At 39.0% G+C, this 26803-nt stretch overlaps 1 protein-coding gene and 1 long non-coding RNA gene across 2 annotated transcripts in view; one reads left to right on the forward strand and one right to left on the reverse strand.

Annotated features, from left to right (window-relative positions):
- Positions 1-2234: 2234 nt before the first annotated feature.
- LOC125177620 lies at positions 2235-2651 on the forward strand. Its single transcript, XR_007156598.1, has 2 exons — positions 2235-2413; positions 2617-2651. It is a non-coding gene; the product is annotated as an uncharacterized LOC125177620 (long non-coding RNA).
- Positions 2652-15815: 13164 nt separating this feature from the next.
- Positions 15816-26803, reverse strand: part of LOC108670871 — a 49476-nt gene continuing 38488 nt past the window's right edge. Inside the window, exons 49-61 of the mRNA XM_047879748.1 lie at positions 26431-26600; positions 25927-26030; positions 25161-25335; positions 23466-23644; positions 23066-23198; positions 22768-22883; positions 22176-22256; positions 21571-21698; positions 20920-21111; positions 20350-20486; positions 19731-19834; positions 19063-19285; positions 15816-16726 (exon numbers count right to left, since the gene is read on the reverse strand). Of these exons, the coding sequence (XP_047735704.1) occupies positions 16667-16726; positions 19063-19285; positions 19731-19834; positions 20350-20486; positions 20920-21111; positions 21571-21698; positions 22176-22256; positions 22768-22883; positions 23066-23198; positions 23466-23644; positions 25161-25335; positions 25927-26030; positions 26431-26600 (1802 nt within the window). The 3' untranslated portion in view covers positions 15816-16666. The remainder of the gene's footprint in view (positions 16727-19062; positions 19286-19730; positions 19835-20349; positions 20487-20919; positions 21112-21570; positions 21699-22175; positions 22257-22767; positions 22884-23065; positions 23199-23465; positions 23645-25160; positions 25336-25926; positions 26031-26430; positions 26601-26803) is intronic.

The raw sequence follows: 26803 nt of genomic DNA on the forward strand, positions 1-26803 counted from the left end.
ATCCGGTCTCTTACCATCCCCTCTGTCCACTCCAACGGGTTCAAGGCATGAAGGAACGCCAGCGCTCTGAAGAGCCCTCCTGATAACATCGTTCAGAGCCGAGTGTCTTGGATGTCGCCCAGCGCTGTACTTACAAGAAAGGCCATGCAGTCCTCGTGCATCCATCCGCTTTCCGCACCGACAAGTGTGGGGTTCGCATACATTTGTGCCAACTCGAAGAGCAATTGAGACGCGGAAAGAGTCGGGATCTAGAAGTGTTCCAAGAGCATCCGAAGGAATAGCGTGAAGCCACAAGCCACTCTTTCTCTTCGCCGCTGCAAGTAGACGAGCCCTGGATATTTGGTCCGCCGCTTCCAAAAGCCGCGCTGCGGAGGCCGCGGCCACAGGCCCATCCCAACACTATTTGAAAGTGTTATATATATATGTTTGAAAGTGTTATATATATATATATATTTGAAAGTGTCCACTTTTTCCTCCGCTATCCGGATATAATGGCTTAGCTACGAGTCGTCATTCCCATACAGTGACCCCAGTTTCATAATGACTGTAAATACAGGGTGAAATACAACTGCATGTTTTGTATTTCACGTCAAGCAGCCAGATTTTTTAGGAAAGGGCGAGGGAAAAATTCAGGTATTTCATATGATAGGCAAGGTCATGAAGTTTTGTGTACCACATATGCATTGGACGAGTGAGCAGCGTGCGTTTGCTGTCGAGGTGTACTTTTCTAATGGCCGTTCCATCATCACCACGCAACGAGCATTCCGTAACCGGTTCCGTATTCATCCGTAGGCCAGAGGACTGCCACCACACCCGAAAAGGACCCTACCTCATTTGATGGCATACGCCAAGCCATCGCCAACATACCAATATGCTTCAGCGATTTGAAAGCTAGCTAGGAACTTCATAAATCAACTAACTGAATGCATTGACAGTGGAGGCCGTCATTTGTCCAATATCATCAATAAAAGTAAATGATACAAAAATTCAGGTAATGTCTTTTTCAATAAAATTTATATTGTAGTGAAATCTTTACTAGAATTTTTTTATTGAGCTTTCACATCAGGAAGTTTCCGAGAACCTCCCTATACATTGCGAAAAACCATAACATTTGGCGTGTAAGGCTCGCCTGACTCTGGATCATGTATCCCTCCCTACACCTGCTACCCTACCGTACCTGCTCGCACCTCATTCAGGACATCCCTTATTTCTGTCCCCTTTCTCTGCAACCCTGCATCCTCGATAGACACCCTGGTCTCTTCCACCCACTCCTCATTCCTGCCACCGCTCACTCCTGTCACCTCCCATCCTTGCTACCACTAATTGCTGCCACCCCTCATCCTGCCACCCTATTTCGGCCACCCCTCACTTTTGCTACTCCTTATTCCTGCCACCCCTCTTGCCTGTCTATCATCACTGCCAATCCATGGCAACCCTAAACCTTCTTCGCTTTCAACTAGTATTATTTCAACGTAATGAGCGTTGTCTATTATCAAGTTGATCGCTATGTCCTCGCTATCTGGATTTTCAAAAATTATGCATAATAATTTCTTGGTGGAGAGATTCTCATGACGACAATTTTACGGATTAATTTAATGCTGAGAATTATTTTTCCTTTAAATATCTGTTCCAGCTGAATTTTAACGCTGATGTATCGTTGGCATATCTTTGTTTTCATTATCAGTCTATTCGTTGAACAGTTGTTACAAATAAAAGTGTTCATTGCTATTAATATCCATCTTAACTTCAATCATCAAACAGTTTTTTTATCGTACTGTGGCGCGTTCCAGGAAATGTTATCTTAGCTTGCCATGAGGCACCTCGTGTATATATAAGCCTGAAATAGACGTTTTGCGATGCTTTATCTGAGAAGCACATTGACCGACGACGAATTGTACTCCACAACAATTGGTTGCCGTCCGACCATCCGATGAGACGAACAATGGCTTACTGAACCTAAATACAACGACCACGCACAGTTTTCAAGATGAATATAGTTGGCCTATGAATCCATTGATCGACGTTGATCATTCAGAGTAAGAGAGAGAGAATAAATATTGAGAAAACCTAGTCGGCGGCACTTTGACATACAGATTAATTAAAGTATTCCAAGAAATGAACCTAAATGAAACGCCAGCGATTGTACAGTATGATAATAATAGAAAATCAAGAAAATAACAATATAAAAAAATAATAATGTAGCTGCGCTATACGTCTGTCTTTGGTTTGTCCAGGTTCACGCTGGCGACGAGTAGGATGCGTTGCATTCGACCTGTCTCTTTTTAATGATCAGCGTTGAGGGCGACTGCAATCTCGTGTCGCGTGAATTTTGGAACATTATTTAGTAATTTTATCTTTCCTATGGTTGTTAGATTACCGTAGCAGTGACCTTCCTTTTCTCTTTGAGTGGCGGGTAAGCCTTGAGAGCAAATGATGTCTGTACGAAATGTCGTTACTTTTTGCTTGGATTTGTATTAGATAGTTTGGCACAATTTCCACCGTGTTGAAATGCATAGGATAATTGCTGATGTACACCCCGTAATTTTCTCATTTTTGTGGCAGAGCGTAGGTTGATAAGAACATTATGCTACTTCGTGTATTTAATGCTTATTCCAGGTGGACGTGGGCACCAGACTTACCTTCTCTCTTATGGTTACGAGAACTTCCAATGAGACACCTTGAATTTCCAATGCACTGGAGGAAGTGAAGAGCCCAAGCTTTATAAGAGTGAAAACCGATACTTCATGTAGTAAAGTGGTTCACGCTGGCCGGGAAATAAACCTAGAGACCAATGCTTCTACTGCGAAGTTAGGCGTTCATCGCGCTTCTGCAGTTTGCTCGTGCATTTTCGCGTTGTTTCAATGGTGTATGACAAGTGGATTAGGGTTAGTGGTTCTTGCAGATTTTAACAAGGTCTCATTTTTGTATGCTGTACTCTTACCTTGATATAATGCGCATTGGTTTTTTGGAGTCTCCGAGTAAACCTTTGTACCCCTAGATTCGTGGAAGTTTTTATTATCACTATCGCGTCAAAAATTGACGGATAGCCTAAATATGTTGGAAGCTCTCCCACAACAATGAAACAGTGCCAGCATGATAACAAAAATTGCTATGGGGTTCATACATATGATTAGATGAAAATCTAGGCACCTTTTTGAAGATTAGTACTTATAGAAACCTAAAGATTTAGCTCAATTGTCGCCAATTAGCATTCAAAGATGTTTTATTCACCTTTATAAATATATTATTTAGTGTGTTTCCACTCTTGCCTTATCATTCATCTCAAAAAATAAACATCTGAATAAGTCACCGTAGCACAGAATTGCACTCATGAATCAAGTTTCCCACACAGAAAAGTTCATTCCGTACCTGTTGCATGCGCACGAGGACGTGTACTTATCTGCCGCCATCTTAAGTGTGAGACGCTAATCCGTCGCTCCAGTAGCTCGAGATTTCACGCTCTCCACACCGCCGTCATAAACATAATCCTGAGCCATAACATAGCCTGAAGCACTCTGCCCCGCGAGAGCCCTTCATTCTTTCCACTCATGTGATGAGCCAGGCACTAAACTTCAGCATCATCAGGGCCCGTACCTTAGCCCTGTTTGATAATCGACGGACTTGTTGTGGAATACTGGAACGAGGAAGTTAAAATCGTGTATTTTTTTGTTCGAGTGCTTCACTATCGCCATTTCCAAAATCCTAATTTATATTTCATTGGGTAAGTCTCAGACAGTTTATGTTTCAAGATCCGCACTATCATTTTTCATATAAGGGACAATTTAGATAAAATCGACCTTGTGCGTCAACTCGATTCGAGGACACAAAATAATGTAGGAATATTTTATACATCTTTTCTGAAAACATTTCCAGATGCAATTACGTTAACACAGCATAGAAGGAAATGACAGAAAAAGTTTTACGTGTTTTTTCTTTCTCGAAAATTACTGCACGGCACAGAGTTGAAATTTTGATCTCTTACTACTAAGAATTCACTCTGACATTGAATTTTTTCATAACAACCACTCTAACAGATCTTAAATATTTTCCTGATATAGTTCATCACTTACAAGAAAAAATGAATGAGAAGATTACTCGATTTTTGAATTATAAAAATATATAACATAAAATAGCTGATTCAGCGTTCATTAGCCCTGAGGCCTGTCGTCGATTCTTAACATTGCAGAACATCTACAGCTTGTTGCGGGCTTGAACTCGCAACTCACTGCTTCAAATTTTCTCTGCTTAACCGCTCGGCCTCCTTGCCGATTCTGACCAGAAACTGATGCACAGAGCTGAGATCGAACCCACACCTCTATGCGCCAATCTTGGTACTCTGAGCTTTAACCAATGGGCCACTATTAATTAAAAACATTAAAAAAAATGTCATGACTATTATTCACTGCGTTTCTCTGAAAAAGAGAAAAACAATGTTAAAATTATACCTGTAGACATTACATGAAGTGATGAACAGCGCAGAGAGTGAACTGTACTCCTAGAGAAGTGATGGACAGTTCTGTGGACAGTGCAGAGAGTGGATGATCCAGAAGTGAGAACGGTACAGAGAGAGTTCAGTTCAAAATTATGGACAGTGCAAAGAGTGATCATTACAGAAATGGTGGTCAGTTCAGTGGACAGTAGGCACAGAAAATGATCAGAACAAATGTGACGGACACTGCAGTTACAGAGAGTGAAAAATCAACTATTGTTACAATTAATAATTTTTAAAGTAGATTGATAGCTGCAACATGGCCATAACTGCTCAGGAACAACGCTGTCCGCTGTAACTAAAAACGCGGCGTTGGCGGTAAACAGAAACTTCAAAGAGCGTCGTCATCTGAGGCCCATCAGTGAGAGCTTCTCGTAAGCTATCCTCGTCTTGGCCGTCCAATGATCCACGTCCATCAAAAACAACTTTCTCAAATGCTTCCACGGGACAAATAAATGCCGAGAAAATAGCGGCTCTTGCAGCGGTCGTCGATGTCAGTATAGCTGGGTAGTTAGATGGGAGGTCCGGAAAACAAGATGTGCTTTAAAGCGTTTCCTACAGCTTTTCTTACGACAAAAAAATGTATCAGTCCTTTACCTCCGACCTTTTTTGCATAGGAGGGGAATTGATGCAAGTGGTGCTTCACCAAGTTTACTGTCAAATTCAACAGAATTCCTTATGAAATGTGTGCAAATGTAAGAGGAATTGGATGTTGAAAATTGAGGTTGTAATAAGACATGTGGAGTTGGTGGGAGCTATTGTCTTATTATTGAATGCAGTAAAGATAAAATATATATATTATGGAGATTTATTTCTATTTTGCCCTACTCAAAATATTGAGCTACCTGCAGTTGAGTCGAAAACTCTAAATAAAAGCATGCATGTCATAATACTTATCCATACTAACAAAGTGCACTGCTTTCTACATATGTAAATCGTTTTATAATTGAACTTTGCTGAAAGACGACATACTTTTAGTATGTTATCAATCCAAAACAATATATTATAAATATTTGATTGTTAATAGAAACATGCGATATCTTCAATACCTAAACTTACGTAATATTCATTTATATAGAATAATATATGTTCAGTGCCTTAATTATTTTTTGGTGCGGAATCTTGCCAGGCACACGCGTTCCAGCCTCATGGATCTAAATAAATATAATTCGATTCTTATTCGCTGGTTCCGCGCCACTATTAACAAAAACCTATTGTAAAAACCTGTCAAGAGTCAAAGATTATTCCTCCCTTAAATGAATGTCACTAATGTTATCGCAGTGGACCCAGCACCAGCTCGCTCCTGCCATCTTGCTTATTGCTGTACATTGCATGCCGCGCAGTGCATAGCGTGTGCACGTAACAGTTCTGTACATCTTTGATCATCGGACTCTTATGGCATATCGCAGGCAGGGAATCAATTTGTGATGGCCGGCCAATTTTGGGTCGCATCAGAAAAAAGGATGCGGATGCAAGCAAGCAAGTTTGCTAGGCTGAGGAGAAGCAGGGCCTTCCAATAATTGCATGTCACAGCACCGCGGCAGACGCTATTGCAAACCGTCCGCACTGACAGCCTTTCTGCAGTCGATCCGCCACCGCAGGCTGCCGCCGGCCACCGATGGCCGCCCTCTCCCACTGCTTAGGCAAAAATATCTGACAACAATCTCGCGGGAATTCAACCGTATTTTTAAATCACATTTTTGAATCGGCAATCGGGGTATATATATTTAATTTAATCTATAAATTCTTGGAGGCCACAAATATCACATAGACATTTCTCTCTCATTCATCTATCCATCTATCAGAAGATTTATATTTCGAATAATGGTATAGATGCTACTGTATTCAACAGAGCTCTTGCTGAATCGACCCGAAGTCTCATTTAATCCATAATTACCATCGTCATCGTTAACATCATCACGTCAACACGCGTTCTCAGAGCTCGAAGTACGAGGTTGGAGTCGTACTGGGGACATTGCGGACTCCAATGAAAAATGTAATAATATTATATTGATCGGTCTACAATTGTATGTCTTAGGACAGACTTTGAAGAGGGGCGATGTATAAAATTGCAAATGCCCATTGAATATATTGTTGTGTAACAGGGATGGAAATATTTGAATAGATATTGGACAAAATAGATTAGATAACCTACAGAAATATTTGAAATCTGAGGTATAACTGCGTGCTTCTAGCAATAGTGTGGATATAAATTTATATATGAAAAATGGATTTGATCACGTTTCAGATTTGTATTTTAATTCAAGAAATTATTTTTTTTACGGAGCACGTCATCAGCACTGTTGCACCATATCACTATAGCAGCACCAGCACACACACATTCTGAGGCTCGTCGCGCCACACAAACATCAGAAGAACGTACAACGTTCATGCACATTGTACAGCCAGGCGATGTATGGCAGAACTCGGCCGGATTCATTAAATTTTTTTTGCAGGCCAGCAACATTGCTGTCTGAATAACTATTGCTTCATTTATTAGTTACCAGGATTCAAACATGAATGGAGGTGATCCAGCTGTTCGGAACGTAGTTTTTTCACAATCGGTTCTTCCAGGTCATCTGTATATACTCTATCTTTACTCAATCCTACTCTGCTTCCGTCATTTTCTCTCACCGGGGTTTTTCAATAAGCCTTTGTACCATGGACATTTTTAATTGTGTTCTTTCAATTTGAGCGCTAAACTTTCGCCGGCGCCCCCACAGGCTGCGTTTGTGGTCATTTCCGTGCTTATTGCCATGGGCTTCGCAGTCGAAGTTTGGATCGCAATCACGCAGCTGCGACTGCGTGGCTTCAGCAGCTTTGGCGGCCGAAAATTAAGCACACAAATATCAGGATATTTTATAAATGCTAAAAAATAATAACCTTAGCATAGACACTAAAACATTGCGTTTGAGACTAAAATTTGCTCTGCAATTGCATGATTTAATTGAAATTATTTAACATATTTGCATAATGAATACGGTGAAGCGAATGAGAACCTTTGCTAGGTCAGCACCACTGGGCACATGAACAACTTAACGCTGTGGACAAAAGAACTAATGTATTCATTCTTTCACAATAACCATTGGGTTCAAGCCTTGGTTCTCTTCGTACGTGTTATGATCTACAACGTTTGCTATGATATAGAGAATTAGTTTGGCAAAAAAAATATTTTACAAGTCGGGTATTCGGGTAAACGAACTTTTCCCTTCCGCTTTCCCGACGCATGGATTTCGCGTCTGGGTGAAGTCACTGAAGGGAAATCAAGTCGCTAGACGGAATCAATAACGGCTTCATTTGCATAGCTATTAGGCCGCACTTTCGGCGCTGGCTTAAGCAACCACTGCGCGATTGTTCGGTCTTGGATGCTGGGGCCATGGAGACACAACTTCATTCTATTGATTGGGGCCTAATAAGCTAATCCGGGGGACCAGAGGACGATCCTGGGACGCAACTTGGAACCTAATTACACCCTCGTGGGACTCCACATCAGCGGATCGTCCATGAGCTTGCCAACAGAGAATATTAGCAGTTCGATCGTATATAGTAGATTTACTTACGATTCTTCTTATTCCCAAGTTTACGTGGGATTCTTTTCAGTCCAACGGAGATGTAAGATAATGTTTATCTGTAAATAGAGCAAAAAGTATCTTTTATTGTCAACTCCTTAATTCCATAGCTGTGGAGATCGTTGCCGCCGCAAATAGTCTACGAATTTTTGTGTTTTCTAAAAGATGCTGGACCTTTTTCTTCTCAACGAGCTCATTGTGGTATTCATCCCATGCATGCGTTATACAGGGTTATTCACGGAAATTTTCTGTTTTGTATTTCGCGCCAAGCGTCCATATATATGTTGTATAGGAAAGAGGCGGGGAGCATTTTCATATGAAAGGCAATATCATGAAGTTTTATGTCCCGCCTAGTCAGTTGCCACTATGCATTGGACAAGTGAGCAGATTGCGCTTGCTCCCGAGGCGTACTTTTCTAATTGGCCGATTCATTATCGCTGTCGATATATTTATTTATAATTATATCGACAATCAAATAATTATAATTTTACTCATTATTTCTATGAGGACAACGAATGTGCAGGAACGGTGACTGCAGCTCGGTACAGCCTGTATTCACCATTAAATTATAAAGAACATTAATTAAGAACCATGTATTATAATTTCTATATCAACAAGCGCATAACTTTTCATATCTCACAAAAGATAGTATATATGTTAGAACTTCTCGACCTGTGAGCACAAATTTGGAGCTATCCATCAACAATTAATGATAGCATCATTTTATTCAGCAGTTTCCTACTTCATTTGTCTACTTTATCTGCCGCTACACTGTAGTAGGATTATCATACATATTCTCGTCTCATTCATCAGCTTTGCTCACCTCCTGCTCATTAACTCTTTGAATATTTATGCGGAAGATTCAGAGGTGCCATATCATACTTGTTGCAAATTTTAATCAATAATTGGATAAATTGTTAATAGATTTTTATCGACTCATTGAATCGCTCGATTTTTGCTGTTCCTTAATGTTGATGATATTTACTGCTTGTTTTTTTCTTTCTTTTATCCTTCCTTTATATCCCAAGTCAATGGCCGGCAGTTTTTGTTGCATTTTAGATGTGTGATTATTTTATAATCAACGAAAATAATCACACATCCTCTGCATCAACTCTCGGGAAATGGCCAGATTGAACAAAATTTAGAAAATTACTCTATTATTAATGATGATTTCCTTAGAATCTTAGAATAAAATCTTATTTGTGGCAAAGACCCTGTGGCTGAGGATCAGCAACCTGGCTTGGAAAACTGCAGTGATCATTCGATTAGTATTTCAACCAACTAACATTGTCTTTCAGCATTCGATGCAGCAAAGAAGCTCTATATCTCCCATTAGAAAGTGAATGTTCTTGCTATCGCATTAGCTCTGAATCATTAAGAGCTAAATGTTCTGGCAAGATGCACCAGCTCTGCTTTCCTCAATGTTCTCAAACGTGAGAGTTCCGAGCCTCCAAGGTAACTATAAAAGTTCGTGGCAAATCTCCAAACGCTTTTTTACCTCAAGTCCTTCAAGAACTGCGGGCTGTGGCTGTGTCACTCGACGGCTACCTCTGCCATTCAGCCTTCAATTTAAATGCTAACAGATTTATGTGCTTTGCATAAAATATTCAGGATGGAAGAGCGTTTTTTAGCGGATAAATGACGTTCAGGGATGAGTTGAGTCCACCCTTATTGTGGCTGCACTTCCGATACCGTCTGTCCGTCTCTCTTCCTCGATTTGAAGTCATTTAAATTGCGAGCTGAGTAAGAGCTATGTTCTATAGCTTTATCCCAATAGATATATCAGCCTTAAAGAAAGAAATGGAACTGAAAACTTTCTGTATATTCTGGAAGATCTTTTAATAAATTTATGTTCAGGAGCGTATGTGTACTTTTGATGCCGTGAATTACAAAGATGGGATATGACAACATAAACTAAATGATGTGATAAAATCTTGAGACGTGCAAATTTGGAATGAAAATATGGTTTAGCAAATGATTGATATTATTTTGATCCAATACAATAATGTAATGTGATCATAGATAATCAAAGTTCACTGCTTAATATCTGAGAGTCAATAGATTAAAAAATATATAACAAGAAGAACGCCAAATAAATTAATGTTGTTATCGAAAATGTTCCTTAGACCAGCTTCACTTTCAGTTCAAAAAATATAAATATCAGTTGAATATTAATTTTAGGTAGATAAAAACTGTGATTGTTATTAGGATATGGACTACGTTTAAAAATCTGCTGCGATTCTAAGGCCTTGGAAGTCGAATACAAAATCATAAAATTGCTCTCATGCATAGTCGTCTGCACTGGGCGACTTACTGGTTGTGTTCAGCGTGTAGGCACACGGCAGAATGAGGCGGGTGAGAGAGCAGAAGTACAGATCGAAAACTCCTGCCGCGATGTTTAGCAACTCTGATGTGGAAGTTACCCGACGTCATACCGACACACGCTCATGATACGAACATCTGTAATTGTAACTAGCTTTCAACCTTAGTTACAAATTAAGAATATTTTTTTCCACAAGAACTTTGCTTCTACATTATATTGTGTATAAATTCAAATGATTTTCATGGAAGAAGTAGAAAATTTTATAGCTGCGGTGTATCAGTTTAAAGACCATGCAATTTAAAACGAAATGAACCAAAGCTAATGCAGCTCGTACACAGACCGGTAAATGTCGCTTTGCGATTCAAAGGAGTCTGAAAGCGACCGTTAGATTTACAGTAATCCTTTGCTATATTGCGCTTCATATCCCACGGATTCATTTCATCGCGGGTTTCCCAGTAATATTAATGAGATGAATCATTCCTGGAACTTCGCGGTTCGCGGGTTTCTGAGGAAGTCGATCGGCAGATTCAAACAATCCACGGAAATCAATCGGCAGTAAGAGTGTGGTGGAAAGACTTTTAAAAACATTTAAAACAATAGAAATTCATAAAATATTACAATAAATACCTAAATACGTACTATGAGTCGATCGAGGATGTCACCTATCGCAACCGAGGTCTGAAACGTTTCAAGTACGCGAGTCGAGTGGGAGATTACTGTATGTAGTTAATTTACAATGGAGAAACTATTATTGGTTTCCAACCCGATTGTAAATTCAATCGATAAATATTTTAAATTAACATAATCGAATAAATGCCCGCTTCAGTGGGGTGCTTGAAGATTAGAAAGGTGGTATCAACATGGCTAATGTAGAAAATGACCAATTAAGATCACTAGCTGTTACCGTTGGCAAACATTGAAGCCCTTTGAAAGCACACAAAATTATTGGCAAGTGTAGGATCAAGAGGGAGGCCCATGCCCAAATCATTGATTGGTTTATGAAACTTTCTAGCAAATGCGATAAATGAATTTAAACTGATAATCCTGGAAGCTGTTATATAGGCTGCGATTCAGAGCTATGATTGCAGGATTCCAAATAAGTAATAACCTAGTCGAAATTTTTGGTTAAGGGCTTCACTAGTTTTCAATATTTTTCATGTAAACTTTGTCTGAACTTGTGATGGAGCTAGCCTTCAAAATATTCTCGACAGAAAAAATGGTGAATCTACCCGGCGCTTCCTTTGTTATATTCTTTGTTAAAGTGTGATTTGAGCAAACCAATCATATGTGGACATTACATGATTAAATTAATCTAACGAAAACAGCGTTTAAAGATTCTCTATTATCATTAGACAGAAAAGTTTAGATGGAAGGATAATTTTGTCGTTCAACTTCGTCGCAAACCATGATATTACAATGGAAGTTATCGATTTGTCAGATATATTTTTGAATGAAGTTAATGAGCGCCATTTATCACGAACCAAGTATCGTCCAATACTTCAAAATCTGTGGCTACTTCAGCGTGAAATTTTTTTGTCAATCTGCAATATTCTTCTTCGTAATCCTTCAAGTTTTTACTTGCTGGATCAACGAAAATCTTGCACTCCATCGAGGTAAGCTGCTTGTCCATCTCCGATGGCATCGAGAGCTTCTCAACCTCTCCAGACTAGAAGTCAGGTAGGTAAGGTATAGTTAAATTAAAATGAGTGAAGTGAAATACATCGCAACAGCAGACTTTCTTTGGCCGAAAATTCGTCTCAAGCTTGCTTACAATTGATGCTTTCATTGGTAAACTTATAATGTAGCATCACACGCCTGAATTCTAGACATCAATACTACAAGATAATGATGCGTTGCCTCTTGTCGGGGTGGTATTCTCTCAGAATCTGGCTACGATCAGAAGTCAATTTAAAGGACAATGAACGGTGCAAAACAGCACAAAAGCTTCATCTCGTGGCAAACACTCGAGCTTTGTTTGCGTCGGGGCTTGACTGACCTCAGCTTTTGAGCAGGATTATTGTCAGGGCTTCCACACCACTCATTCAAGGAGGGTGCAGAGCACAAACATTATAGTTAAAGGAGAACTGCGTACCGTCTTCCTAGTGTATCTTCGTCAAAGTAGTCCATACCTCACTACAAAACCGCACGCTAATTTAATGTATTATATTCGTAAATTGAGTTACTTCAAATATCCTCTCATTTAATACATTAGTAATTGGTTATACAAAATATTTTACTGAGCATCACCCACAGTTATTGCCAAATATTCATCTTCATTACTATATACTATATACAAACAGAGGCTACAGAGCTCTATTGGGTTATTCTCTTATTCACTTACGGCACATTTTCATTTTTCATTTCCCTCCGAAGGTTGCTTCTGTAGATAGTTAGTAAAGAAAGATTTTAAATTTAATTCACTATTATATTTATGTATTGAACTTGGCCAGCGGTTAATTAATGCAGTTGCGATTTCACTTCAAAAATGCGTACTATTAACTTAAAGATTTTTAAATGTCGTCACATCCTGGTAAAGATAGCGCGTCCGTGAGCATGCAGGCCAGTTTATGTACTTTGAATTAAACCTGTTCAAAGCAAAATACTGTACGTATTTTTAAATATTCCTCATAGTTTGTATAACACAAATTTTAGAAATTTTTCGTTAAAAAATTTTTTATTATATTTTTAGTTCTCTGTGGGTTGAAACAATCTTGGGCATTGAAATATCACGCAACTTTTTATTCGTGTGTTTTTAATTGAAGACAAGTGTGGAGGAAAGATCGTAACCGGGTAACGATAAAATTCTATCGTGTTACAGGGTTTCGCCTTCATCGTCCCGAGTTATTCGCTGCAAGCAAGTTCGCGGGTGCGGCGAGTGACGTGCTCTTCGTTCTACCAGTATTTTTTCAAGCGACCAGCAATTTTCAGGAAAAGTCGTCGGTGGAGCAAAATCTGAGGATAGTGAGCGGAGGCTGCAAATTTAAGAGCGATAAATTGCCGCAAGAGAGTCTCCATCTTACCGGATGCTCTGCTTGACTTTGCTATCAAGCTGCTTCAATTTTCAGAAATTCGAACCGAATTCTTTCCATCCTCGTCGGGGGACCGCACAATTTTAAGTCGAAGTGAAACTTCTATGCAAAAAGTAATAAGAAAACATTATGTTAAATAAGTGAGTGAGTCAAGCAGTTTTTTTCGGATGCGTTGAAAACACAATTGTACATACCTGACATGTAAAACGTGATACTCTTTATTTCTACAATATTTACATAGGTCTATTTATTTTATTGTATTAGGCTCTCCATTATTGTGGACGATGATACCTTGAGATTAGGCTATGGCTCGTCGTTTGACTAGTGTGTTAATGAATACCTTTAGCTGATAAATACGATAATGTTTGAATCGAAAACGTACTTCAAGGCAGGCAACGAACATTGTATGACACTGGCTTTCATACAGTGGTTGGTACCATTCGGCCGATTAAAGTGACCGATTTCATAAAACTAATTTATACGCACTTTGGAACCTATAACGAAGACCCAGATTAGAAATAACATCGAGCTTGCCTTGTTATGCTCATTACACTCAATTATAGAGTCGAATTTAAGCGCAATTTTTCGAAATTTTGGTCGCAGCCTTTTCTCGTTCGCTTAACTAATGGCTTGCAGCGATACAGCGAGCTGCGGTAGGGAAGAAACAGCTTCTGTAACTGATTCTGCGTATCTGATGATCTATCAGCAAAGTTTGATGGTCTATACACACACACCCATTCCATTCAATCAACCAAGTATAATAGTTTATACCCACCCACTTCATTGAAATTTTTCATGTATAATAGTCTATGCACACTCATTCCATTCAATTTCCAAGTATAAGGGTCTAGATCCACTTATTTCATTCAAAACCTAGTATAATGGTCTATACCTACTCATAATATTATTTTATTTCTACAGAGGAGAGCACGTATCAAAATTGTAAAACTCCCTTCCATACCTTTGCTAAAAGTTTAAGATAACTGGAATTCGTCAAGTCAGAATTTTGAGAAGCATCAACTTCTGCTTCATTATATTTGAACGGCATGTCAGTACAGAGTATGATTGATAAGTGATTAGTTGCCTATTGACTTTTAAATAAAATTAGCAATAAAAGTTTTACTGATCACCAATTTAAGCATAATTAGTGAATTATAAACTTCTGGTAAAACTTAACATCAGGATTCTTTGGACTTGAAAGAATGTCAATGCGCCTTACGTGAACGCAAGAACGACGGACCGTGAACAGCCCATGTAACAATAGACCTCGGGCCGCTATAGTCGCTAAATTGGGCCCCATTAAATATTTTGAAGGGCCTCCCTGCCTACCAAAAGACTTTAACCTTCTGAAAAGATTTCCTGATACATGACGCACTCGATCTCCGAGTTTCAAGCTCTGAGATCGAGCTCTGAGCTCTTCTACATTACACAGATCTAGAAATTTCCACCGACTCTCCACCGAAGTATTTTTCGGCAGAGAAATTAATGTATTTTAGCTGGAAAATGTTTCTGAATGGTTTTAGTTGGGCATGGTGATTTAAAGGAATTTCAGGCCTTCAACTGAACAAAAACTTGAACATGTACAGCAAGTGATTAACACGAGCACAAGTTAAATTTCACAAAACAAATTTATTTCTAGCAATCATTCGAACGCCAATATTTTATCTGGATACCAAATTTCTGCTTCTCTCGGGCACGGCAAAAGTCTCGTGGGTTTTCAAATTCTTAACACTTCTTGGTGCTGAAAGTGATTTCTCACTAATCAGGAAATGAATAATACTACATTTTATAAAAAAGCGACCGGTTAAATTTTCATATTAAGTTACCATTGAAATATGCTTTTCTATGTATAAATCCCTAAACCTGTTGTAACTTCAATTATTTTAGTTTGGGGGCGTCGGTGCAAAATTTTCATATCCTCGAATATCCTCAGTCTAGTGAATGCCCGCTGAGGTCATGTAAGGCACCATCACCTGAATATGCTGAACTATAAGACCGCTGAGGTCATGTAAGGCACCATCACCTGAATATGCTGAACTATAAGACCGCTGAGGTCATATGAAGCGCATTCACCATCCTAAGAGCTGAGGCACAAGGCTGATCTTTTCACCTGTTGCGAGGGCCCGACAGTGATTGGCCATAAGACGAGTGACGTAACTCTGTTCCAAATCAGATTATCATATTTTACTAGGGGAAAAATCTCTCACCACGTGCTTCAAGTTGGCTACAGCGACGTGGATAGACCACCAACAACCGGCGCCCTCCCATTCCAAAGTTCATTTCATGATTTGAGCAAAAAATGAAGGTTTTTAAATGATTACAAAATTATTTTAATTATTGAATGTAGATAAATGTGAACCACCAAAAGCTTTTTCGTCGTTTCGAGAAAAATGAAAACAGTTAAATTGAGATCTTCCAGTTTTATTTGCCAATATTGATAAAATTAAACATAAAATTCGCAAGTATCGTGCACAAAAATTTTAAACAATTTCAATCTCAAAGAATGTCATGAAATTAACAATTTTATCAGAATACATGGCTCAATATATGCTGCCAGCAACTATACATCTTAAAATGAATTAGTAACGTACATACACACTCAATCGTATTTCTTTTAAAAGAAAATTTGATATACTTCTAATGTTCAGATTGTGCAAACTAGATAGAAGCCCATCATCTACTAATCAAAAGAACATTCGTGTATAAATAATTTTTAGAAGTTAAAATAACATAATCTATGCAAATGGTATTTGCAACTCTGTTCTAGCTTGGAGCAACACTTGTTAGGACAATGGGCAGAGTATAAGTTGCTTTGCGACATTGTATGCCTGATGATAAAGGCCGGTGTGCTGGGACATGTGCATTAATATAAAATAAAACGAAATGAAAACACTCCGCATTTATAACTACGTTACGCTGGTATTTTAAGGCACAGCATCGATATGTAAAGAATACGCTGTGTTCAAGGCGAATAGAAGTTCAATTTGCCCACTAACTTAATAAAGTTACGTAAAAGTACGCAAACTTTCAAACGATGCATTGAGTGTAAAAATCAAAGAGATTATGACTTGATAACTTTTAGGTTAGAACGTTCTGGAGAATCACGCTAGATAATATTCTACGACAGGAAACTAACTATTGAAACCAGTTGTGTCAAACTAATTAATAAAGACAAATGCATAAGGATGATTTGAACGACTATAACTGATCACAGAGCATCCGGCGTCGTGGTATGTTGGGGAGGAATCCACGAAATCTACGGCAAGTCGTTGCCAGGCTTCGGGAGTTTCTCTTCATCCTCCTTCATCTGCTCGAGCTGTGGGTGAAAATGGCCATATAAGATTTCTTGTCCACTATCTACGCATATCAATGAATTTTAATTACCATAAATGCAATATTTCAAATATTATTGCGATATCGCTAATGTTTTAAAGTTCGTAATTTTAAATATTTTGTTAATTTCGTACGCAAATGAGATATCACCTAATGAGATGTCACTCGCCCTTTCGTCAAGTAATATCTAAGCCATCAAGCATAATTATCATGATGAACAATACCCAATTTTGTAACTAATTTAAATATATTCATCGAATAAACTGATCGCTGTGATTTCATAAGCAGTCGCAGTTTCATTTAGGAATGATAGAATGCAAAATGTTTCAAAACTACTATAACGAATAGTGGCCCACCCATGACAAGCACGCCAAGCTCAAATGATAGCAAAGCCCAAGCTACTCTGCATTGCAGAACAGTGACTTATCCATAATTTTAAAATTCTATACATTTTTCACTTTAAAGAGGAAATACAGCATAAATAACGTAAGATGACAATTAATGTGTTTAACATGCAAACATATGTGGCGTGCGCCCTAGTATGTTTTAAATGATAGATGAGAAGAAACTGAACAATTTATGCAATGGATTATCTTGATGATCAATGATTTTTTGATTGAATGAAAGCGAAACTGTACAGCCAATATAATTGGAGCATCGAAATGAGCAGGTAAGTCAATCCACTGCATACTCCGCAAAGACGCCAAGTCGTCAACTATTTTATTGCAAAAATGTCCTATTTTTTCTCGCAAGCTACGTCCATACCTCGCTGACAATAACAGTAGAAGCGAGCAGGTATACAAAGGAGCGATCTACGCAAGCAGGCACCGCTATCAAGCGCGTGAAGTATTAGTTCAAAAAATCAACATTATCTAATGAAACGATCACATTACCTTTCATCTGACAATGTTTTGTCAGAAAATTATGACAACAGTGTTTTTTCTTAAGATATATCAGCAATATATTTGGGTGACAAATTATATATAACACGACTACCTCATATGGGATGAACGCGTAGACAGCAAGCCCAGGATATTTTAGCAAACACGACTACAGATATCAAAAGCAGCGGTAACTGAAATAAACACGAGGACAATCTAGAAATGCACAAATTGTAGAAGATTGTTGATTAATATACAAATGGAGCGCTAAAGCAATTTTCATACGGAAGCTTTACATGTAACTAGAACAACAAATAGCGCATCTAACTCGACGGCAAACACGTAGGCTACTTTCGAAGGGAAAATCTACAAGAACGTCGAGATGCTGAGAGACCAACCAAACCTGCAGGATATTTCTGAGCAGCGCAGGACCTGTTAATATCGGTTATATTGAGTGCCCTGCACCCAATCATGACTAACATTATAGTCTGGTCTGCCTGGCAGGTCGGCAGGTAAGCACAAACTTCGGCCATAACTTCTTCTCTCTGACGCTCCATTTGAATCCTTTGGAATGTGTGCAATGATTTCAAACAAACAGTGAATGATGATACGATGTCAAATAGAAAATGAATAATGCATTGAGTTCAGCAAGACTGTGAATGATGTCATAAAAATGTATAGGTAGTTTCCTCCCCTTTGTCTTGCTCTATATTCACGAAGAACGATTTCGTTTGAAGCTTTCAAGATGTCACACGCGGTTCACTCAAACGAGTTATTTTTATTTAATTACCTCATAAAATATTAATATAGAGGTGGATTTAGATTTAAGTTTATTGAAGAAATTATTAGCGAATAATGTAGAAAATCGTCCAACGCGTAAACACAAAAAATTTCAGTATTCAGTCTAAAAAATATTAATTACGCGCAGTCTCAACAAATACTACAGCAAACCACGACAAAATTCTCAACGTGAAGATATGATTTAATTATCTCCACAAATAAACAACAGCAGTTAAAATTAATGTTTGAACTAGCATTGCTAGATTTGGTAGCAAATCTAGTTTCAATTTTAAATTACCGTAAATACTAAATAATTGTTAACGTAATACAATAAAAAACTCCTTCGTGTTTTATTTATGGATTCATGTGTTGAGACGTTCAGTGTAAAGTAAGAAAATTTATTTGGAGATCTTGGGTGGACTGCAAGCTGAACCTTGAGCTCAGACTGTAATAAGAGGGACAGAGATACTGTGCTATTAACAACAATGGAAATGTAGGAGAAGAGCCAAGTGTGGAAACTTGATCGGATGAAATTTTGTATTACTAGTTATGATTTATACGTATTCTATAATTAAGTTACCAATAAATATGAGAATTTTGATTACGATTGCAATGTGCAGCGAGGGTTCATTCCCTTAAGAGAGCACAGCGCACTTACGATGTGTGGTGGGATGGGCCCGGAGCGGTCCAGCTCAGACGCCGTGGGGCTCTTGTACCTGAAGGGCGCCGGTACCGGGGCCTCGTCATCATCAATGACGCCGAGGCCTCCCGACCCTACAGACGAGCCTAGGCCGCTGGAGCGCATGCTGGAGGCGCTGCTCTTGCCGTGGTGCTCGATGTACAAGCCATCACCTGTGTACGCCCCGCTGGTGTCCAGGTCTCTGCAAGATGGTTACTTTGAAACCAAGAGTAATTTCATTAAGTCCCATCTACTTTCAATATAATCATCTCGAGCCTTCGTAAGTCCCTGCACACAAAGTCACTTTGTTTATAGAAATCACGGATAAGTTCACTAATCTGCCATTTGTGTTGAACTTCATGGGAGATACTGTATGTGAAATAATTACTAGACCAATACTTAGTTGCAATTATTAAGTGAGATACGAATTAGAGTAAAGTCTTAGTCGAAGTGGAAGTATAAAGCAAGAACCAAGCATATGGGCTTTATACGTCTATATATGCTAGGTCAAGTCCTCGGTACCCGGACATCTGAGTGTGATAACTTACCAAGCTTTTTCCAAACTATGAATCGACTTCTAAGGTCGACCTAAACCACGAGCGTTACTTCTTATTGGCATCGTTTGGCAACCGCGACACGAGACTCACGCGTAGTGAGGGTTGCGCTTGGCGAGCGCAGCGCCGGAGCCGTCGAGCGATTGCTCGAAGTGGATGGAGCGGTACGATGGCGGCAAGTTCCCGACTGGTGTCGACTGCAGAGGCAAACGTCAAAACTCGGTTAAATGTGTGATAAATGTGTTCCGGGTAGAAATGAAATCATTGGCCTCAATTGGTCGTAATGGTGTGTTTATCCATAGTGAACTACTTCCAATTGAACCTATTGTTTTATGTTGGAGGAAACCTGTGAATTCGTTTCTATGTTCCATGCAACTGTTCGTTCCATTTAATAAAAAGTAACGCGATCGAGGCTACAAATAGACTTCAATGAATATAAGCAACTAATTCGGAGTGTGCGTGAAAGGTGCACTATGTAAAATGAAATTGTGAAATTAGAAGACTATAAACTAATACACATTACACACGCATAAATAATACATGACCAGTTCTGAGGAATGCAAGCAACTTCGGTAAATACTTATTCTCTTGCACAGTGCAATTTCGTGTCGAAATTATAGAATTCCTCGTTTCGGTCGTCAGAGATTACTGAATAACTGCTTATGCCATCCCATTTAAGGTGGATATTTGAGTGAGGCAAGTTTAGTCTCACCTGCAGCGCGCTGACTTTATCCATGTTGTTCTTGTTCTTCCTGTAGATGGCGCAGCCGAGCACCACGATGCCGATGACCATGATTCCTCCCACCACACCCGCTATGATGATGGGTGTTCTGTTCTGCTCTGCTAGACCTAATCAGGTAGAATCCAACAAAAATGTTTTTTTTTAATACCTTTGCATTTAAAAAGACGTTGAATTTTTTCACAACCTTAGCTGGTTATTGGATTTTTTAAGGGAATAACTTTTCTAAAATTAAAACGCGCACATAAAAAGAGGCTATTAAGATAATGCTCGCTTTTCTCGAGATTATCTCTGACTAAAAAATGAAATTAAGCTATGGATGAGCAGGTGAATACTAGAATCAGGAATTACCCACAGGAAAAGTTAGCCAAACCAGGAATTATCATAAACTAATTTGACTGTATAACTACATGCCAGACATTGATGACCGTCGCCTGGAACATCAGACTCAGACATGCGTCAGCTAATTCATAAAAATAATCATATTTTTACCTTCAAAACCCTATGTATTTCAAGAAATAAATAAAATGTAACACGACGTACTGATGGCCGGAGGGCCGGAGCCGTCCAGGCTCTGAGGCAGCACAGTGAGCGCCTGCGAGGTGAAATTAAAGGACAGTTGCCCCGAGTTGATGAGATCCTGGAGCTGGCCGAACAGGATATCGACGTCCTCCATACTGGCGGCACGCAACGATCCTGTCTCTTGCATCAGTAGGAAATCCACCACGATGCTTCCTGATGGCAAAGAGTCAAGAAAGTTTCAGCATGTATCAAGTGAATTTTGTATCCATGTTGTTCATGAGAAAAAACGAGTGACCATATATTAAATCATGAATTTACACTTCCAATTCAGTTCCGATGTATATACTATATATAAAAATCCATGAATGTTTTGGTCTAACGTTGGTACTCTTTTTGATGAAGTGAAATCGTGTAGAAAACAAAAATATTTTAATTATGCTTAACATCTACTGTAAAAATCACAGAATAACTGAAATTGTGAGAAATTCTCTATGTAATACAATGAAATCCTAAAATTTTAATGAATATTCGTAGCAGAAAAAGAAAAAATAAGACAATTATCATGCACCAAATGTATGGACTAGTAGTATGTATATTTAAGACTAAAATGATCATGATTTTAACGAGATGCCCGTTGTAGTCGACATAATATTCGCCAAATGATTTTCTCACCTTTACTGACGGTGAGGTTGACAATTTGGTCAGGCGAGACCTTGAGTCTGGCAGCAGTTTGGATGGTGAGGGCTGCTTCGAACTCTTTCTTCTTTTCGCCCACTACCGCCGTGTAGTTCTCTTTTATACTGGAAGTGAACGACGTCTATACATTATTAGTCATTTTTAACTTTTACCATCTGACCAAGTATTCTGGAACACTTGAGTGGTGGTAGTTTCAGTTTACGCTGCTATCAAATTCATATATCATGTTCTTTTCAATTCGATTGATAACAACCAATGCGGTGTTTGTCAGGTTGTCTAAGGCTGGATCTCAAAGGATGGTGGAAAGCGGCGAAATGCGTTTCATAAAAGTTCATGATTTTTTGTGTAAGACCAAACACAAATTTACGATACAATATGCGTATAAACCCACGTGAAAAAAACAATGACCTAATTACAATCTGGACATTTTATTTCTTCATACAAAATAGCAGTTGAGAAAAGTATAAAAAATTTCTGTCTTGTAAGATGAACTAAATGAAAGCAGAGCCCTAAGTTTACAGATAATTTCTAGCATCAATGTATGATGAAGGCATGATATTGCAAGAACTGTTTTCACTCACATGAACTTTACACGCTTGAATTTGCGCCCGATGCTCGTAGCGTTCCAGGAGACGTTGGAGGGCTTCGGCACCGAGAAGGATCTGGAAGAGAAGGAGAGCGTCAACTCGGAAAAATTACTTCGAATAAAAAGGCAGTGAATTGGACAGAATGTCAGCGCACAATCCTGTGGACTTATCCAAAAAGAAAAAATGGAATGTAACTGTAACATAAATGCATGGATACTTTGAAATTATTTTTGATTGCTGGGATCAAAGCCCTTACGTTTTTCCGCCTTCCGACCTCACCATGAAGCCACATTGCCATCGTCTGGCGATTTGCATTTCGTTGAAATCTATCCAGAAAACTTCGCTTAACTTTTCCTTGTTTGTTTTCAACGAAGGTGGGAAAATTTATGTGAGTTGTTAGCGTATGATCCTCGAAAACAGCGCCTCGTGAGCAGAGCATACAGCAAACCCTCAAATAATTTTCATCTCTAACCTGATCGAAATATGTCATGGATAATAGATTTCACAGTCACTCCTAACAAAACTTCAAATAAACAGTGTTCATGCCTGATGTCAAGTGAGAACCAGACTTGAGAGAGAAACTCACCCCACGTATCCAGGTACGGGACAACGGCACCCGAGATACGCCACGCCTTGGTCGGAGATGATGCTCGTTGTGTTGCATTCCGTCCTATTCCACATCGAGTCGCGCCAAAATAGACACTGCGGGTAAAACATCAGATGCCCACTTAATTCAGATACTCAACAAGTTTTGTGTACCGAACTATAGTTATGTAGGGTTTGATTGAGAAGAGATGAACATCAAAAGAATGTTATAGTCTTTGGATAAAGAAGAACCAGTAAAGGTGATGACTACATGGACATAGGAGAAGGCATGGCCGTACCTTGAAGTCCCTGTCGTTACTGATGCTGGTGTTGTTGAGCTTGATGGAATACTCCGACGGTGTGGTGGTTGCCGAAGCGTTCACCTCCGCCCCGGTGACAGGGTTCAGTAACGCCGTGCGAACCATCTCGCCTCTGCAGGCATTTTAAAATATACATAAGAAATCTGTGATTTATGTGACCAAAACAATCCTCAGAGTTCAATTGTAGTGGCTAATACAATTTTTGCAGATGATTGTCAAATTTGAAATATCTGAGTTGGTGCAATATATAATTTATCAGAACTATACTTGAAGGATTTGTTCAATATAGCTTGAAAATTAATTTGTGCAATCGAAGTGCCCAATTCACATTCATTCACCCAATTAACAATAGAAATATCAAAATTGTAACTCTACGCACCTTATTTGCAAGCCACGCCCGACCCTAGCCCAGTCACTCATGCTGGGGGCGGTGATGTTGTACTGGAATTGCATGTGCACCAGGCACGCCCCGTAGCAACTGACATCGTTGCCTGTCGTCGGGTCCTTCTGCCCACACTTCCATTCCTGGAACTGCTGCACTACAGGGCCCCATACCACCTGCAGGCCATCAAAGAATAGAATTTTTCTGCATTTGTAAATTTCGAATCATTTTTACGGTCTTTAACTTTTAAATATTTAAACGAATATATTTGATAAGTTAAAAGGTGTCAGCTAAACTCTACTGAGTAAAATATAAATCACATGAAACAGCATTTGAATTACATCAACTTTGATGATATGTATGCCAAATCAGCTCTACTGGCAACATTCAGCATTGCACATAGCCGCCTTAATGGCTACTTACAATGCATTAATTGCTTTTGTGGTGCGACGAATGGCTATTTGTTAAGAATTAAAAGCAAAGAAAACATGCGAAAACAATTTCGGATATGAGAAGTAAGCGATATTTAAACTAAGCTTTTGTTTAAAAATACACAGGCACTTAGAAATTAATATAGGTAATAAAAACCAGTAGTGGACGCTAAAACTCTAAAATCACTATCGGACACCGGGACGTTGCACTGCTCGGCATGAACGTATACAGCTGAATGAGGGCAATGCGCAAGTGGCTTTCCTGTTCTATAACTCCTTCCTTTATGCTCCGCCATCCTAGTATAAAAATTGCGTGATGTCACACCGACACACGCCGATGCGCACGGCGCACAACTATAGTAATAAACTAGGGACGACCGCATAGGAACGGGGAGTGTATATTCATACTAAAAAAACGGATTTCAAAATTATTCACCAGCAATTTATAAATATTTCCATTTGGGAGGCATTTAGAGAACAAAACTTTCAACTCCTTAGTCATATTCTCCGAAGCGGGACCAAAGTAAGGAATTGAACAATAAACACTATTCCTATTGCAACTATCGGGAACAACCTTCAGATTATTGCTTAGACAAAAATTTTAAAATTAGAATATATACCAATTGCAAGGGAAACCGGGAAACCCATTTAGTGAAAAGGCACTAAGAATAAATTCAAATTCTCAGTGCATAGCATGGAAAGTAGAGCAAATACGAAAGTCGCTGTTTATAAACGTTTGAAACCCATTTAATTTGAAACGAAAAGAACAAAAATCTAAAAAGCGGATCCTAAAGCCGGGAAACGTCGATTTTCGTTAAACAAATGTCTGAAAACCGCCAGGAGGAGGGGGGGGGGGCGCCGTGCGCATCTGCGTATGTCGGTATGACATCACGCCATTTTTATACTTGGCCTACAATCCATATCCACTCGAAATTGTAAATAGATACATTTTTCTGTTCATGTTTACCTCTTTCATATTTTTTAATTTTACAATTTATTTTTTAATATCTTCAATGTGAAGCATAGTATGCTAATTGTTTGTATTTTAGTTTTGGGTTTTTGAACTGACGATAGAGCTGGACTCCGGAACGTTTTCTCGCATAAGAAATGGTGAATTTTTTGGTTGCTTTCTTTGCATCTAAATTCTTGATTAGCTTGCGATTAAAACTATCAAGTGATCGTAATTCTTATATTCGATTAAAACTTGGCCATTTTATAAGCCAAAGTGGCGACTTGCAAGAGCACCGAAACAATCACTGACATAATTAGGGTCGGTGATGAAGCTCCTGGTATTGTTCAAGTCTTTAACAAGAGGGTAGCGGTGGTCAACCTCGTCCACCAGCGTACTCCTGCTCACGCTCAAGCCCACGAGCTTCTCAGCCACGGTCTGCGTCTGGCCTACTACTGTCTGTGACAGACACAGACCCGCCGCGTACCTTCAATACGAAAACAATAATGAACATTTACCATGACAAAAATAACTTCAATCAACAGTGTCATGGAACTCAACCTGAATTGAGGAAATTTGAAGTCAGTGGTTCAGCAGGTATGTTAAAAAGGGTGACAGAAGAGAATAGTGGTGAGTGAGAGTGGAGTAAGAAGACGAGTGGCCTATCGGTATTTTTTTCAAAATCGAATCAAACCCATACAATGACCCGGTAAAAAAAGCTCTTAACAGAATCTTACATCATAGAATTGAATAAAGTTTTAAAATAGAACTGAGAAGGCTACATTCAAAAGTTGGACTATGTCTTTAAAAGATTATTAATGAAAAGCATATACTAACGAACATATCACATGTGCGTACTATACAAATAAAGGTCACATGACATCCAATAATGAGAAAACATGATCATCATATGCTAGCCGCAAAAGAAAAAACGCGTACTTCCCTAAACATGTATCATATTTCAGCTAGCATATTGAAAGATTATTCTAAAATTTGATTTACCCCTAATCCATTATTCTGTACAAGTTTTGATTTAAAGCAAAACCAAACCTAGGGATGATCCCGTGGCACAACTCACGTCTGCATGTTGCTGATCAAGCTGTCCATCGCTGTGCTTGTGGTGCCGTCAGTCGCATTTGTTGCGAAGATTATGGCCTCGGTTATTTTGATGCTCGTTCGTACCTGAAATATTACTCGAATTATCGCATGTGTGCCTTTCTCTTTCAATGAATTAACAGTAGATAACTAAGACTAAAATTTAAAAAAATTCTGCCAGCCAATATCCTTTCAAACAGAAAATTAATTGTGTGAATTATTGCATATTTTAAATTTGCTTTGCATAAATTAATTCTCACATTAAAAAATTTTTGCTCGATTAAAAATGGCTTAAATACAACCTTATAAAAATTAGAATGTCATCTCTGTAAACACCCAACCAACGGGAAACACGAACTTTTATGAGATGCTACAGAAAGAATAATCTCACTCCCTGGTGACAGTATGTCAGCGCACAATGGTTTAATATGCATACTATTTAATGTACAATTATTTCAAATGGTATGCAAATGTCACACAGTCCTACTTGTGCATCCGTCATAGGCGAGTATGCCGGCGACGCCGCAGCGTCGGTGGATCGCTTCTTGCGGCCGGAGGGCGCGCCGCCGTTCCTCAGCGCGTCGAGGTCCTCGTCAGTCTTGGGGTAGTAGATGGGGGCGCCCGACCCCGACGACGCTGAGCTTATGCGGTCGTACACTGGGGTTCAGGTTACTGAATTAATCAATCAACGGACTTGGTAATCTTTTGCTTCAAACACTTCTTTGGATTTGAATCTACCCAATATAGATTCAAATTCATAATATATAGATTCAAATGTCGAGGTGTTTGGTTTCGTTTGCTATGAGCGTTGTTTTGTAAGAATATGCCTGTAGTATTGAAATGCAATAAATAACTAGGGC

Source organism: Hyalella azteca, unplaced genomic scaffold (genome assembly GCF_000764305.2).
Source record: "Hyalella azteca isolate HAZT.00-mixed unplaced genomic scaffold, Hazt_2.0.2 contig399, whole genome shotgun sequence".
Taxonomy (NCBI): Eukaryota; Metazoa; Arthropoda; class Malacostraca; order Amphipoda; family Hyalellidae; genus Hyalella; species Hyalella azteca.